This window comes from Solanum tuberosum, unplaced genomic scaffold (genome assembly GCF_000226075.1).
Source record: "Solanum tuberosum cultivar DM 1-3 516 R44 unplaced genomic scaffold, SolTub_3.0 scf00167, whole genome shotgun sequence".
Classification (NCBI taxonomy): domain Eukaryota; kingdom Viridiplantae; phylum Streptophyta; class Magnoliopsida; order Solanales; family Solanaceae; genus Solanum; species Solanum tuberosum.
In genome coordinates this window covers 356,950-371,012 of record NW_006239091.1, presented here as the reverse complement: position 1 = coordinate 371,012, position 14,063 = coordinate 356,950, and the positions used below count along the sequence as shown (strand labels likewise).

Sequence of the window (14,063 nt, the reverse complement as noted above, 5' to 3'; positions counted from 1 at the left end):
CTCATGTTTAGATGTGGTGTTGGACAAGTTGTGTATTATGCTTGAGCTTGACTCATCTATGGTATTTTTGTATCATTCTTATTTTTTTTTATTTCTCTTGTTCCCTTAGTCCCGATTTCCCCCTTCATTATGCTTATCGCTTATGGTCATTTTTTGCTTCCGCGACCAAGGATGTGTAATGATACGCTATGAGGCTTGTTTGGGGTTCCTTCGGGTTCCCCATTCGCCGGTCACGTCTAGGCCCTAGGCTTGGGTCGTGACATTGACTATACATTAAGGGCTTTAGTATCACATAACACTCTCACTCAAAAAGAAAACTTCACATGTATGCACAGAAAATCATAGGCTTGCTTATTGTGTACATCTCCACTAATTAAGAATGCTTTGCAAAGAATCAAAAAGGACTTTTCTTTTAGGTTTCAATGTCGGTTATTTAACGTTGTGGCACGACATGATTCTCAATTTCTCAACAATTTTTTTTGGTATTTGAGACAGTTTCACTCGGCAATGTTCCCTTTTGCCTTGGATTGAGATGAGTGGAGATCTTGCACATTTGGATTGCCATCTGTTAGATAGACACCGAATGAGAGGTTACCATTTGAGATGAATAGAAGAAGTTATTTTTCAATTCCTTGAACACTTTGTTGGATCGTTCAACCTTGTTGAAGATCCTTGAGAGCATGTCCTCGGTTCGGTTCCCTTCTTGCCCAGCTACATCCTTTTGTTGTTGACGATCATGGGGAGGAACATATGTATCTTTGTTAGCCTCCTTGTTTCTCTAATTTCAACCTCGCCAATCTTTCCAACCATCGTCTCTTTCTTTGTTCCAACTTTGGTTATCACCTTGTGTTTGGTAGTTCAAGTGTGAACACCCCATTTGGTTTCCCAAATATCGGACTTCCTCATTGTATAATACCTCGAATTCGGCATCCTCCGGGCACTGCCCACTACTAGTTCCAACTGCCCTCATTGATTTTACTCCACCTCCCATTACATGCTTGGATAATAAATCAAGTTGAGTCATCATTTTGGCCAAGTTCTCATCTCGCTCATGCTCTTTCTAAATTTTTTCTTTAATCATGCTTAGATGTAGAGACGAAATGTGGTCTTCTCTACTATGGCATGCTCGATTTACCTTGGTCATGTCATCAAGCAACAACGATGCCACTTTATATGGTTTTCGCATTTGCCCTCCTTGGGCAAGCTCATCAGCCACACCTTTGTTGGTTGAATTAAGGCTACAATAGAAGTATTGCAACAACAAATGGTCCAGGACACCATGTGTTAGGTATTGCAAGAGTAATTTCTAGAACCGCAACCATGTCTCATATAAAGGCTCACCTTCATTTCTCTTGAAACTTTGGATTCGGTCTCTAAGCTTGACCATCTTTGATGGGTGAAAGAATCTCTCCATGAAGGCTTCAGTCAATTCCTCCTAAGAAGTGATCCAGTCATTTGGCAATTTCAACAACCATCAGCTTTGCTCGTCAAAGAGAACAGGAAAAAACTCAACCTAATAGACTCTTGTATGATGTTTCTAAACATGAACAGCCTATACACATACACAAAATTCATATGGTGTTCATAGGGGTCTTTATGAGCTAAACCCCCAAACATGCCTCTTAATTGGAGCAGTTGTAGCATTATTTCGGTCACACAAAAGACTGCACTCCCAGAGCTGTAGAAGGTAACATGATAGCTCCCGTATTTGAATGGCGTTCACGGGCATGTCATTCAAATCACGCATGTTGTCGTTTTGACCATAGTGACTATCATTGTCACTACCTTGGTCACTCATTGTTTTAGACCTGCAAATCAGCAAACAATGACACAAAGCAACAATCTATTACAACTAAACAATTTACAAACTAATTTCTCAAATGAAATTCTCAGCCATCATTCCTCGGCAACGGCTCCATTTGCTATAACGCTACAACCACTCTTCAAAACCAATTAAAATAGTAAGAAACTATCATCAATAAAAAAAATACCCAACAAAGAGTCGAGGTCGAATCACACAGAGTGATATAACACAGAGAATTATATCAAAAAAATTTGATTGTAAATCATTCATTTGTAATAGTAAAAAACAAGTGGGTGGATGATTCCACCAAATTTACAAAAAGAATTTATTATCAATAGTAAAATTAAAAAAGAATTTCAGAAAATCAAATAAGTAACAAGCAATCTAGGGGTGCGGAGATTGGAAATCGATAGCACATAGGGTAATTGTGTTGCTCTATAGTGATGAACATTCATATATATGCTAGGTAATCTTCAATGACACTAATCTTCTTTCGATATCATAGAATCAGTTCATAGAATCTCCGTTCGGTCTCATCCGTGTGAAATAGTAAACAACCCATTACCTTACTCTATTCTCTCTTTCGATGCAGAAATAAGACAAATTGATCTGACTCATAACCTCTATTTTCAAGCAAGTTACAGACATCAAACCTAAATTGCTAGTATTGAACTAATTACCCACTCCAATTAATCTCTATCGAGCATCAATGGGAAATAAGAAGTAGAACTTAAGTTTGCAAAATTAACCCATAAATTCACCCCATTCTAATTAGCCAAATTCTTGTATGAGTAACAACAAAACAGACCATAACATAATATCCACTACATTAAATCAACACCTAATCCCATAAATGCACCCCTAGATCTTGGGGCTTTAGTCACCAATCATAAAGCTTAAAGAAATTATACCTTGCATGAAAGCAGCCATGGGTAACATGAAATTAAGCAATTACAAGCTAACCCACTTTGAATTCAACTTCAATTTATCAATTTCAAGAACAAAATTTGAAACCCCAAAAACTGAAAGTGTTCTTCTCAAAGGAAAAGTGTTTCTCTCTCTAAAATATGTTCACAACTTTCTCCCCCAAAATGGAATTTTTCCGAACTCCTTTTTTCTTTCTCCTTAGAGCGATTTATAGTTTCCCAAAATTTGACCCAAAACTCAATGCGTGATCCATTAGGCGAAGATAGTCGGCCTCGCCGATCCCATTAGGTGAATTGCTAATTGCTCATCATCTCGAATTTCTCTTCCTTTAGGCTTTAGGTGTTTGAACCTCAGTCGGCGAGCTCATTCAAGTCTGCCTTTCACATTCGGTGTGTTGTTGATCACCACATTTGTTCGCCTTTTAAGCCTTTAATTTTGTCACCAAGTATTATCAAGTTCGGAGATGGTAACTTTGCTCTCCTTTTTCATTCAGCGTGTTGCCGTTAATTCTTGAGTTCATCAACCAACCTCAATTAATTCAGTTGTTGTGCCCTCTCAGCTTGGGCAAGCTAGTGCCCATTAGGCGATCTGCCCTTAATGTTCCCAATGTGGAGTTTACACTTCTTTTTATGTTTTTAGTCATTCTTTCAAACATTCATCTTTGCCTTGTCATTTAGCCTTCATAGCATGATAAAGAACATGACTACATACGTTCATGATGAAATGATAAAAAAACTATGAAACTTTAATCTTATATATACTTAAAGATATAAAAATAATTGAATTAAGGAGAATAATATGGGAAAAAATATTTAATGATTACGAATCAGAAGATATATTAAATCAGCAATGGTATGAAATAGACCTCAAATGAGTGCAAATCTACTACTCATCATTATTAACAAAAGAAAATTGACAAGTTAAAATTCTTTTGAAAGCAAAAGAAGAACGTACTAACCTTCACAATCGGAAGACACTCTTGGGATATTTTCCAGCAAAAACATTGATGATTTGCAAAGGATAGGATCGAGGGATGAAAAGTATTCGCATAAATCAATATTTTAGAGAGAAAATTTGATTTTGATGAAAAATCTAAAAGAGGAAACGAAAATAATTGGAGGTAAAATGAAATATTAGTTTCTTTTACTAACCATTTCTTGTAATTGCTTATGAAAATAACTTATTCCACACAAATATTCATTTGCCAGTAATAACCAAGTTTAGGGAATAGATTAGTGGCAATAGAATAATTGTTACTAAATAATTGTCGCTAAAAACATATTTTAGTGATGCAAACAAGAGCTTCATTAAATAAGAGCATTAGTAGCTTTCGTATCTCAAATGGACCCCAAGCGCATAACTGAAGCATTAGATAATGAATCCTGGATACAAGCAATGAAAGATGAGCTTGATCAATTTGAAAAAAAATCAGGTTTGATTACTTACTAAAAATTCAAAAAATTACTCAATCATTGGAACAAAATGGGTTTTCTGAAATAAGTTGAATAAAGAAGGCAAAATTATCAGAACCAAAGTGAGACTTGTCCCTCAAGAATACTCACAATAAGAAGATATTGATTATGATGAAATGCTTGCCCCTGTTGCCAGGTTAGAATCCATTCGCATATCATTAGCATATGCATCCTTCAAACATTTTGAACTTTTTCAAATTAATGTCAAAAGCGTGTTTTTAAATAACTTTATAAAAGAAGTTTTGTCAAATAACCTCATGATTTTGAAAATCCCTCTTGCTCTGACCATGTGTTCAAATTGTCTAAAGCGCTCTATGGTCTGAAACAGACTCCAAAGGCTTGATAGGAAAGACTCGACAATTTTCGCGTAGACAATAATTTCATAGAGATGAAATAGATACAACTCTTTTTTATCAAAAAACTGACTCTAGTTTACTCATTGCTCAAATATATGTGGATGATATTATTTTTGAAATTTTGAGAATTTGAGATGAGTCTTATAGGGTACTTACTTTCTTTCTCGTTCTACAAATCAAGCAGTCGACTAAGGACATTTTTATTAGCCAAAGCAAATATACAAAGGAGCTTATACAAATATTTGGAATGGACAAAGGTAAGGCTTTTGGGAACCCATGAGTTCATCTACTTTTCTTGAATGATGCATGTCGAAAATGGTAACTTAAATTTGTTAATTCCGAAAACTAATTAGCCGATATTTTTACAAAATCTCTGTTAGAAGAATATTTTTGTTACCTTCGTGAAAGGCTTGAAAAATGTTTTATGCACTTTTCTCTTTCTAGGATCCTTTAGATTTATTTACTATTTTATTTACCTTTACTCCTTCAATTACTTCCTTTATGTACTTGTCTGTTGTACTGACTTTCCTTTATTGCTCTCCTTCGCCTTTTCATCGTCCGAGCTTCTCCAGTATTTTCAATTCATCACCCCTTTTGTCTAAACCTTTCATCTCCCTTAGAAAACCCTCTTTTTATCTTTGACCCTTCTTTTTCTTCTCATCCATCTCAAATATGATGACTCGAACTAGATCCATTACTTCTCCCAAAGTTATCCCTCACTGCCCTTCAGACTCTTTCGAACATAATGTTCTTTTGAGGATTCCTCCAAAGAGGAATTTGATGCTCCTTTTTCTTCATCCAAGAATAGACTTGTTGTAAAAAAAAAGGCCTCTAAAAAGCATCGCCTAGATCCCTCCAACACCCTCTATTCTGAAGACATGCATTGATTCTGGGGTATCAACTAGAAAAACAAGTTTGAAGCATTAAATGTCATCAACTTGGAATAGCTGAAAGATTCTCACCACCGGGTAAGTTTGTTTCTCAAAGTTCAAAAACTACCTCTTCTTCTTTGTTTTCTATGGCCTTGAATTGTACGAGGAACTTGTTCGTCTCTTCCATGCAAACCTTCGCTTATCTAAGGATAGTGATGAGTGGGAAACTCTTGTTCTAGAGTAGCGCATTATTATAAATAATTTTCCGTTAAAAGATGAGTTTGGTACCATGTGCCAAATATGAATGACGTTTGACCTAACAATTTTGAAGTTTCTTTGTAAGTGACCAAAGCGTTCATTATTGAACCTGGTTTGGAACTATCTTATTTTGGTCCTCTTTCTTTGTGTTTTGAAAATCGCATTCTTGCTCATATGATTGTTACTACTCTGGTTCCTAGGAAGGGATATCTCTTAGTAATATCTCATCTAGAGATGTTTTTGTTCTGTATTGCCTTTTCAAAATGTATATGATTGAGCTTCTCGGATACGAGAATATATAGAGGAAACTCTGAGGATATGAACGCATCTGCTAGACTGCTCTACGGCCTATTAATATCACGTATCTTGGTAGATACTCTGGTTGATTTCTCTGGATAGTTGTTGTATAATGTTTTCAACACAATAAAATATTTCTTGGGTGATCATTGAACAATATTGTTTTATGTTGCTCCTCCTATCTTAACACTATCTCTTTAATTTGTTAAACTGGGGGAGTTTGTACCCATTATACTCATTTGCGTTGTGAATAGAGGGTTGTTGGTTACCTCTCTAAACTCTTTTTGCTCTGCTCTGCTATCCAATAGTTAACTACGTCTGCATACTTGTATGTCTCTCTACTTATGTGTTCTTTTGTTTTTGTTTTCTTTTTTATCATGTAAAAGGGGGAGAAGATGGCACAAATAGTCCAAGCAACTAGCAAGGGGGAGAACTCACAAGATGTTTTTTGTGCACTCAGCTAAGGGGAGTGAGTCTCATAGCTGAACAAGCAAGTATAGAAGTATTATTTGTGCAAATTATTTGTCATTATCAAAAAGGGGAGATTGATAGGTTCAAGTTAATTAAAGTAAAGTTTAAATAATGGCAAAATCACTTTGCAGGTAAACAAAGGAGTAGGTTGAATGCCAGAAAGGAATGAATATCAAGCAAAAGAATTGAATCAATGTACAAGTGATTTAATCTGCTATGCACAAATCAGGACGAAGATTAGATCATCTACAAGGGAAGAAAATCATAAGCTTAAAGTTGGAGTGCCCACTAGGAAAGAAAATCAAGACAAGCAAAGGAAAGGATTGAAGACCTCCTCTAATCAAGGACCAGACCAAGGAAATGACGGACTGCGGAATGAAAGGAGCAAGATAGAAGATCGACCTCATGTTTGGAAAGAAATAAATCAAGAAGAAAGAAGATCGGTAGAATGATAGACCACAATATGGACATGTACTATCATTCATACTCAATCAAGGAAAGAAACTCCTTTGAGTTTTCCTTCAGAGCATAAAGAACCTCACTACAAGGATCTATAAGAAGTTTGTTCCTTTCGAAAATGAAAACTACGCACTTCACTTGAACTTGTACTACATCTTCTTTCTTTCATCTTTCATACTACTCTATAACCTTGCAAAGCCTACAATTATAAAAGAAGAGAGTTGTGTTGGTTATACAGGTAAAGATTGTATCAATTTAGGATATATCCGACTCAGGTTAGATATAGTAGATATCAAAATCATCTGTACTCACAAGTTCAACAAAAGGCTCTAAAGAAAACCCTAGTAACCCAAAGGAATTGGTTTAGGTATCACATCTGTGATCCAAACCAGTATGAAAACAACTTGTCTCAATTTATGTTCACACTCAATTAATCTTCCCTCTCCCCCCTTTTAACTTTTGCTTGGGAGTTGCTCCAATTGAAAAAACACAATACTATCACATCATTTTATAAAAAGCAAAAAATGTTCAATTGAGACATAAAAGAGAGCAAGGATCCAACAAGAATAAACCAAGTCCACCAGCTAGATTAAAATAATTCTGTTTTCTGTTCATCTAACAAAAGGTGTTACCATAACATATTATGGCCATCAGAGCAATTCCACAAACTCAAACATTTGTGATGTCTGCACCTACAGAACCTATAATGGTTTTGCCACCTAACATGTGAAAAGAAAATTATCATAATGTACATTGCATGTATTGGGTGATACTCAGATAAAACTTTAAAATTCTAGTTGTTTTTTGTTTTTCTTTCTGGGGAAAAAACTGCTGAAGCTAATGCAAGGTTTCTCATAAAATGCAACGTTAACTCTGTAGATTTACTGACCTCCCTAGTAATTGTGTCTAACAGGTTTAATACCTATGGCCTGTTGCAACAAAATTCCAACACTATACATAGAGACAAGTCGAGCTAGACCAGTTCCACCTTCACCGCAGCTCACTCATTGAGAGGGATGATGTTGAAGATGCTTCTCGTAATAGTTTATCAGCTGCAAAAGAAAGCAAAAAGTAGTTCAATTGACGATATAAAGTAACACAGAAAGACTAAATTACATTAGCCTATTCAGTTTTGTAACAACTAAATAAACTTTTCTGATATTACTTCACAAACAAGTAGATTATTATTTTTGTCAATAACACATAAAATGACTATCATCAAACCTTAAATGACACAGAGCCAACATTTTTTTTATTCTGAATTAATTAAGATACATAAAGAAATTTTGAGTAAAAGTGATGATTCCCAAAAAGTTGATAGTAATAATAAAATTACATATCAAAGCCACAAATTATTATCTCAAGTGCACTATTATTTTTTAACAATACAAACTCACGCACAGAGGTCCTTGGAGATGATATATTAAGAGAAGTAGATGTAGCTTTGGAAAACCAGAAAAGGTCCCTATAAATAATCCATATTAGAAATATAAGATCATGTATTATGATGATGAAAGTGGAGAACAAGAAAAACAGCTACCAAAAGTGGATTATTCGTCTTCATAAACTTGTTATCCACAACAACTTCCATTCCATCTGACCTGCAGGAAGTCATACCAAAATGTCATCACATAACCTAGAAACTTAAAATATATTCACCAAAATAATAGCAAGCTGACAACATAGAACTAGATCATAAAGCGACAAGGGTGTAGCTGCCTATCCAAGAAACTGGCACTATTTCAAGTATTCAATTGGATAAAAGCTGATGAGAATAGTATAACCATGAGTGAAAAAGAAAAGTTTCTCCAGAAAGGACGAGACGGGAATGTTATCAATCTGATTACACCTACACGCATTGCCCATCCAAGAAGGTGCTTACATGCATAAGTATTTCTGCTACAGAACTGACACAATTATCACAAAAATCACATGCAGTTCCATATTTGGGGTACTCTAAGACCCAATTACATTATAAGCAAACTATATACTAAAGGGAACAAAACAAAACCAAAAATCTTGAGGGCAATTAGCTCATGCTGATCACAAGAGGGTTTCTTTCTTATATAACTTCTGAGGGAACAAGTAACCAAAAGCAAGCATAAAGGAAAAGAGAATGCAAGGCAAACGAGAGTTTGAACCTTATAGATTATATTTGAAATTATAAAATAGTTCTGGGAAGAAAGGGTTTTAATTTCAGCACAACCAAGGCTAAAAAGAAAAATATGTTCTTCTTGATCAGTAAGTTAAAATTTTATTGATAAAACAACCCAAGAACTAAGGTAGTGCAGGAAGTTACAGAATGAGAGGCCTCCTTATTCTAGAACTTTGTTGGCTGTATGACTGAGTATAGGTCTTGTAGCAACAGTTCACACTAAAATGACCCTTGCTATGTTGCTTCCATTGTAAGAGCCCATTTGGATTGGCTTTTGGCTTCTTCTTTTTTTTTATATTTTAGCTTAACAAGAAGTGCTTATAAGCGCTTTTTTTATTTTACTCAAACACTATAAAACTGCTTAAAACCTATTTTAGCTTAAAATCACCTAAAATAAGTCGATCCAAACAGGCACTAACACATCATCTCTGCAATTGAGGCTTTGGCAAGGTTCCTAAAGATTGAGAAAAGTTGTCATGTTTCTAGCTTCTCAATCATTGAGATTCCTTCTGAAAGTGAAGTTCCAAGTGTATTGGTGTTTATAGTTAGATACTGTGGCATCTCTTTCAACATTTCCTGACAAAAGACCTCGAAAAACTAAAGTATGTTCTAGGTATTGAGGTTGCTCAATCTAGATTATGTATTGTTATTCCGGAATGCAAGTATGCTTTAGACATTCTTGAGGAGACAAATATGATATTATGTAAACTCATTGACACTCCTATGGATCCGATTATTAAAATCCTGTCCGGACAGGGGGAGCAACAATAATCCATAAAGGTATTGACAACTAGTTGGAAAGTTGAATTATCTTATAGTGACTAGACTTGTCATCTCCTTTTCTAGTGAGTGTTGTAAGTCAGTTCATGACTTTCTCCTTTGATAATCATTGGGAATGGTATTTGAAAGTTTCGATGCCGTAATTTCGGTATTCGGTTTTTAAAAGATTATACCATAACCATACAAATTTAATTTAGGATGGTTCGATGTTTTGAAGTTTGGTTTCGGTATTCTACGGTACGGTAAATTAGTAACCATAATTTGTTTGACTAATATTTACTCGTATAATAGAGTATTATGACTCCAACAATTTTCGCTTATATTTGAAGACAACAGACACCAAACAGGACGATTTTAGACACTGATAGATACATTATAATCAAGAAAAGCCAATTAATCCTACAAATAGCATCCATACATGCAATAGTTACATCCAAGAATAGCTTAAGTAAGATAAGTGAGTAACAAAAAAAATTAATCTGCAGCACATGTCTTTTGTTCGTTTGAAAGAAGTTCACTAACTTCACTAACTTCACTCTACCTAAAAGGTGAAGCTAAGATTCTTTGCATATGAGTGACATAGAAACATAATAGACACAAAGAAAAATGTGATTTAAAACAAGAAAGTAGGTTAGAAGTCACAGACCTCTTAGCTCGAAAGGTCACAGACACATCCTTCAAGCCATTTTCTATATCAGGTGGTGAATAGTTCTCGGCCTTGATAATTTCTGTTATGGCATATGTATCTTTGAACTGATCACACTTATTATTACAACCCAAAACATTTCCCACAAGTCCTTGATCGTGAATTTCTTCCTGCACTAATGCAACCAAATGGCCACTAGTAGCATTTGCTACAGCATCTTGGAGATCCTTCACTACACCTGAAGTGGCTTGTTGTATAAACCTCCGAACAGAAGCGGACTTCCTCCTTTTAGCTCCTGTGCAGCGACCAGATTGAAGTGATTCTGTTCCATTGGCCATTGAAAATCCATTTGTGAAGGCATTGTTGGATCTATCTGCAGAGGCCTCTTTTGTCACCATCACTCCCTCGTCCACAGAGGCCTCTTTTGTTGCGATCACTACATTTTCAACAGAGGCCTCTTTTGTTGCCATCACCCCATCTTCCATAGAGGCCTCTTTTGTTATCATGACTCCCATTTTCACAGAGACCTCATTTGTTGCCATGACTCCCATTTTCACAGAGGCCTCTTTTGTTGCCATCACTCTATTTTCCACAGAGGCGTCTTTTGCTGTCATGGATCCCTTTACCACAGAGTCCTCTTTTGTTTCCAGCACCCCATTTTCCACCGAAGCCTCTTTTGCACCCTTTTCCACAGAGGCCTTTATTGCACCGTTTTCGACAGAGGCCTCTATCGTTGCCATCAGTCCCTTTAGTTCACTAAGCTTCAAATTCAATTTGTTTTGCTCTTCAATTTCTTTTAGAGAGGAATCCAACATTAAATCATTGTCATTCGGCACTTTGAAATTATTCAAACCACTAGCATTTCTATCCACATGATCCAATGTAGCCAGAGGAGGTGAAGGCACAGGTTCCTCAATTATCCTAAGCTTCACTGCAGGCACAGTATCTGCAGGGGAATGTTGTTCTTGCTTGTGCTGCTGTTTTGTTTTGATTTCAGAGTGATTAACCCCAGGAGTCCGCTTACGCTTACGTGTAGATCGCTGTTGCAAGCTTGAAAAGGCAAAAGAAAGCAATAGAAATAAGAACCCATACTCCAATCCAATGGTGTAAAAAGTCATGAAAGTAAAAGTATAAAAGAAACACCTCTCCTCGAAAGCATCGATAACATCATAGCATGTCATTAGATTATCGACAGGTTCCCATGTGTTTGCAGTCTCCGGCCAGCCTCGCCTGTAAATCAATCAAACAAAATTCATGGGCTTTCTTTGTGTGTTGAGAAATTAAAGAAGAAAAACAGTTATACATGACTTACCATTTGATGAGATACTGAATGTTGCCCTTTGGTTTGCACAGCATTCGCAAATGGATAAAAAACAGCACAGCAATTGAAGTCAGGATAAAATTAAAAATAAAAAAAAGATAAGAAAGAAAGAAAATTGATTGAAATGAAACAAACCTTTCTGATCCTCTTTCTTCTTACGGTCTCAATCTCATAAAACCCTTCAGCAAGTTTGGGTCTTTGATCATTAGCAGTCAATTCTTGTTGTTGGATTCCCACATCCCCTTCAGTAGCGCCCTCGTTTTCATTCACATCATCACAAGGTGGTGCTGTTTCGGTATCTGATACCAAACCGGAATTCTTGTTTTTCCCTCCTTTCATATCTCTCTCTCTCTCTCTCTCTTTCTTTCTTTCTCTCTCTCTCTCTGTCTAGTCTAGAGACAGAAGAAGAATAGTATTTTATTAGTAATAAGTCTTTTCTTTTTGACAGATAAGTTCACACTTTTCTACTCACAAAAAGGGGTGAATGTGAATCCAATTTACCAACCATAATTAATACAACTCTACTTTTAAAAATATCATGTATATTTTAGGAATTTCCATTAATTAAAATATACTACTATTTGTTTTTGACAAAGATCCCGTTTGGATTCGCAAAAAAAGTAGCTTTTAACTTAAAAATAAAAAATCAAACACAAGGAACTTTGATTTTTGACTTATTTTAAGTCATTTTTAACCTTGTCAAACATTTTCTAACTTATTTTAAGTCAGTTAGTTATTTTTTATATTTGTGATTCAAAAACTGACTTAAAATTAGATTTGACCAACTTTTAAGTAAATCCAAACACTTTTTAACTTTTAATTATTTATTCATGCATCCGCAAAGAAAGAATTTTTTTTCAAAGGGACAGAAAATTCTAAAAAAGTAAATACTTTAATTTAATAAAAGTTAAAAAAAATACCAGTGTGAACGGTAAGTTCGGATGTTCTTTTATTATATATATGTGAACTCTTTTAACATTTAACCACAATACATTAGTTAGTCATAATTTATTCAGTATTAGCATTTAATAAGTTTAACCAAAACAAAACAAAAACATTTAATGAGTGATTTGGACTTTTCGGATCACTTCTTAAATGATGTGTTATCTCTCTCCATAAAAATTATTAACCCCAACTTTGTTTTTAATCAAATTATTATTAATTTTGAACAATAATCAAAATCTCCTTTTATCCTAATTACAGTAAAACATCTATAAATTAATATAGGTGAGAGCATTATAGAGATATTATTTAATATAGGTGGGACCATTACAGTAAAACCTCTATAAATGAATATTTATTAATTTAAAGAATGGTTTGAGATTTGATGAAGGGTAATTTTGATTATATCAAAATCATTGTATCTTATTAATTTATGTATCTTATTTATTGATTTCACATAAAAAATATATATATTATACATAAAGTACAACGAATACATCAAAATCATTGTATCTTACTAATTTTAAACTTGTGATGTTAGGATAATAAGAGCTTTCAAGATGTATTATCGAACAGATTTTATCGTAGGATATTAGAAGACTATGAAGTGGGACAAACTAATGCATCAAAGATCATTGTTTTGAATGCTATCATATTTGCAATTCCTGTTTGGAAAACAAATGTTCAGCTAGAGACAATAGCAAATTGGTTTCGACACTGTAAAATTTGTTCGGGGGAAGCAATCTCAGAGAAGTTGAATGAACCTACTTGTGAAAACGTCATTCATGAACTTGAGGTCATGATTAATGATCTCAGTTACCACAATAAAATGGATGTTAATAACCTGTTGGATTATCCATGTAAAAGTGATATATGTTCAGAGGTCCAGAGCTTAGAAGAAATTGTGGATACCATCGGAAAAAAACAATATTGTTGATGATGAAGTTGAAGATGATACTATACCTTTGGAACCAGTTACGCATATGGAAACACTTATCACATCTAAAACTCTTCACAATTTTATGGTGCAGTTTGAAAAGACAACACCAGAGCTCTTGGATGCAATAAGAAAAGTTAGAGATGAGGTTCAACTAGATTTGAATTTTAAGAAAAATCAGAACACAATAGAATCATATTTCACTAAATTATCTTAGATATATTTGTACTTTTTAAATTATTAATTTATGATAATAATGGGACCATATATTTATATAGGGGTCTTCTGAAAATATATTAGCTTATTATCTTATCGAAATTGATGATTTTTTCCATTGGCCCAAGTCGGGATCGAAGAAAAATATTA

At 34.7% G+C, this 14,063-nt stretch overlaps 1 protein-coding gene and 1 long non-coding RNA gene across 2 annotated transcripts; one reads left to right on the top strand and one right to left on the bottom strand.

Moving 5' to 3' along the window:
- Positions 1-5,128: 5,128 nt before the first annotated feature.
- On the top strand, positions 5,129-7,151 carry LOC107061777 (uncharacterized). Its single transcript, XR_001474210.1, has 2 exons — positions 5,129-5,527; positions 6,373-7,151. It is a non-coding gene; the product is annotated as an uncharacterized lncRNA (long non-coding RNA).
- Positions 7,152-7,472: 321 nt separating this feature from the next.
- LOC102593818 (chromo domain protein LHP1-like) lies at positions 7,473-12,223 on the bottom strand. Its single transcript, XM_006353920.2, has 6 exons — positions 11,954-12,223; positions 11,810-11,835; positions 11,641-11,727; positions 10,498-11,547; positions 8,457-8,517; positions 7,473-7,968 (listed from the first exon to the last, which is right to left on the bottom strand). The coding sequence occupies exons 1-6, from the start codon at positions 12,155-12,157 to the stop codon at positions 7,921-7,923; spliced, it is 1,476 nt and encodes a 491-aa protein (XP_006353982.1). The 5' UTR covers positions 12,158-12,223; the 3' UTR covers positions 7,473-7,920.
- Between the last annotated feature and the right edge of the window lie 1,840 nt (positions 12,224-14,063).

What these genes read in the sequence shown, in the direction of transcription:
- LOC102593818 (XM_006353920.2), bottom strand. Translation starts at nt 12,157, where the DNA reads ATGAAAGGAGGGAAAAACAAGAATTCCGGTTTGGTATCAGATACCGAA. An exon ending in ATCGATGCTTTCGAGGAGAG is followed by an intron (nt 11,548 to 11,640) that starts GTGTTTCTTTTA and finishes TGCCTTTTCAAG; the next exon opens with CTTGCAACAGCGATCTACAC. An exon ending in GTGACCTTTCGAGCTAAGAG is followed by an intron (nt 8,518 to 10,497) that starts GTCTGTGACTTC and finishes GACTTCCTGCAG; the next exon opens with GTCAGATGGAATGGAAGTTG.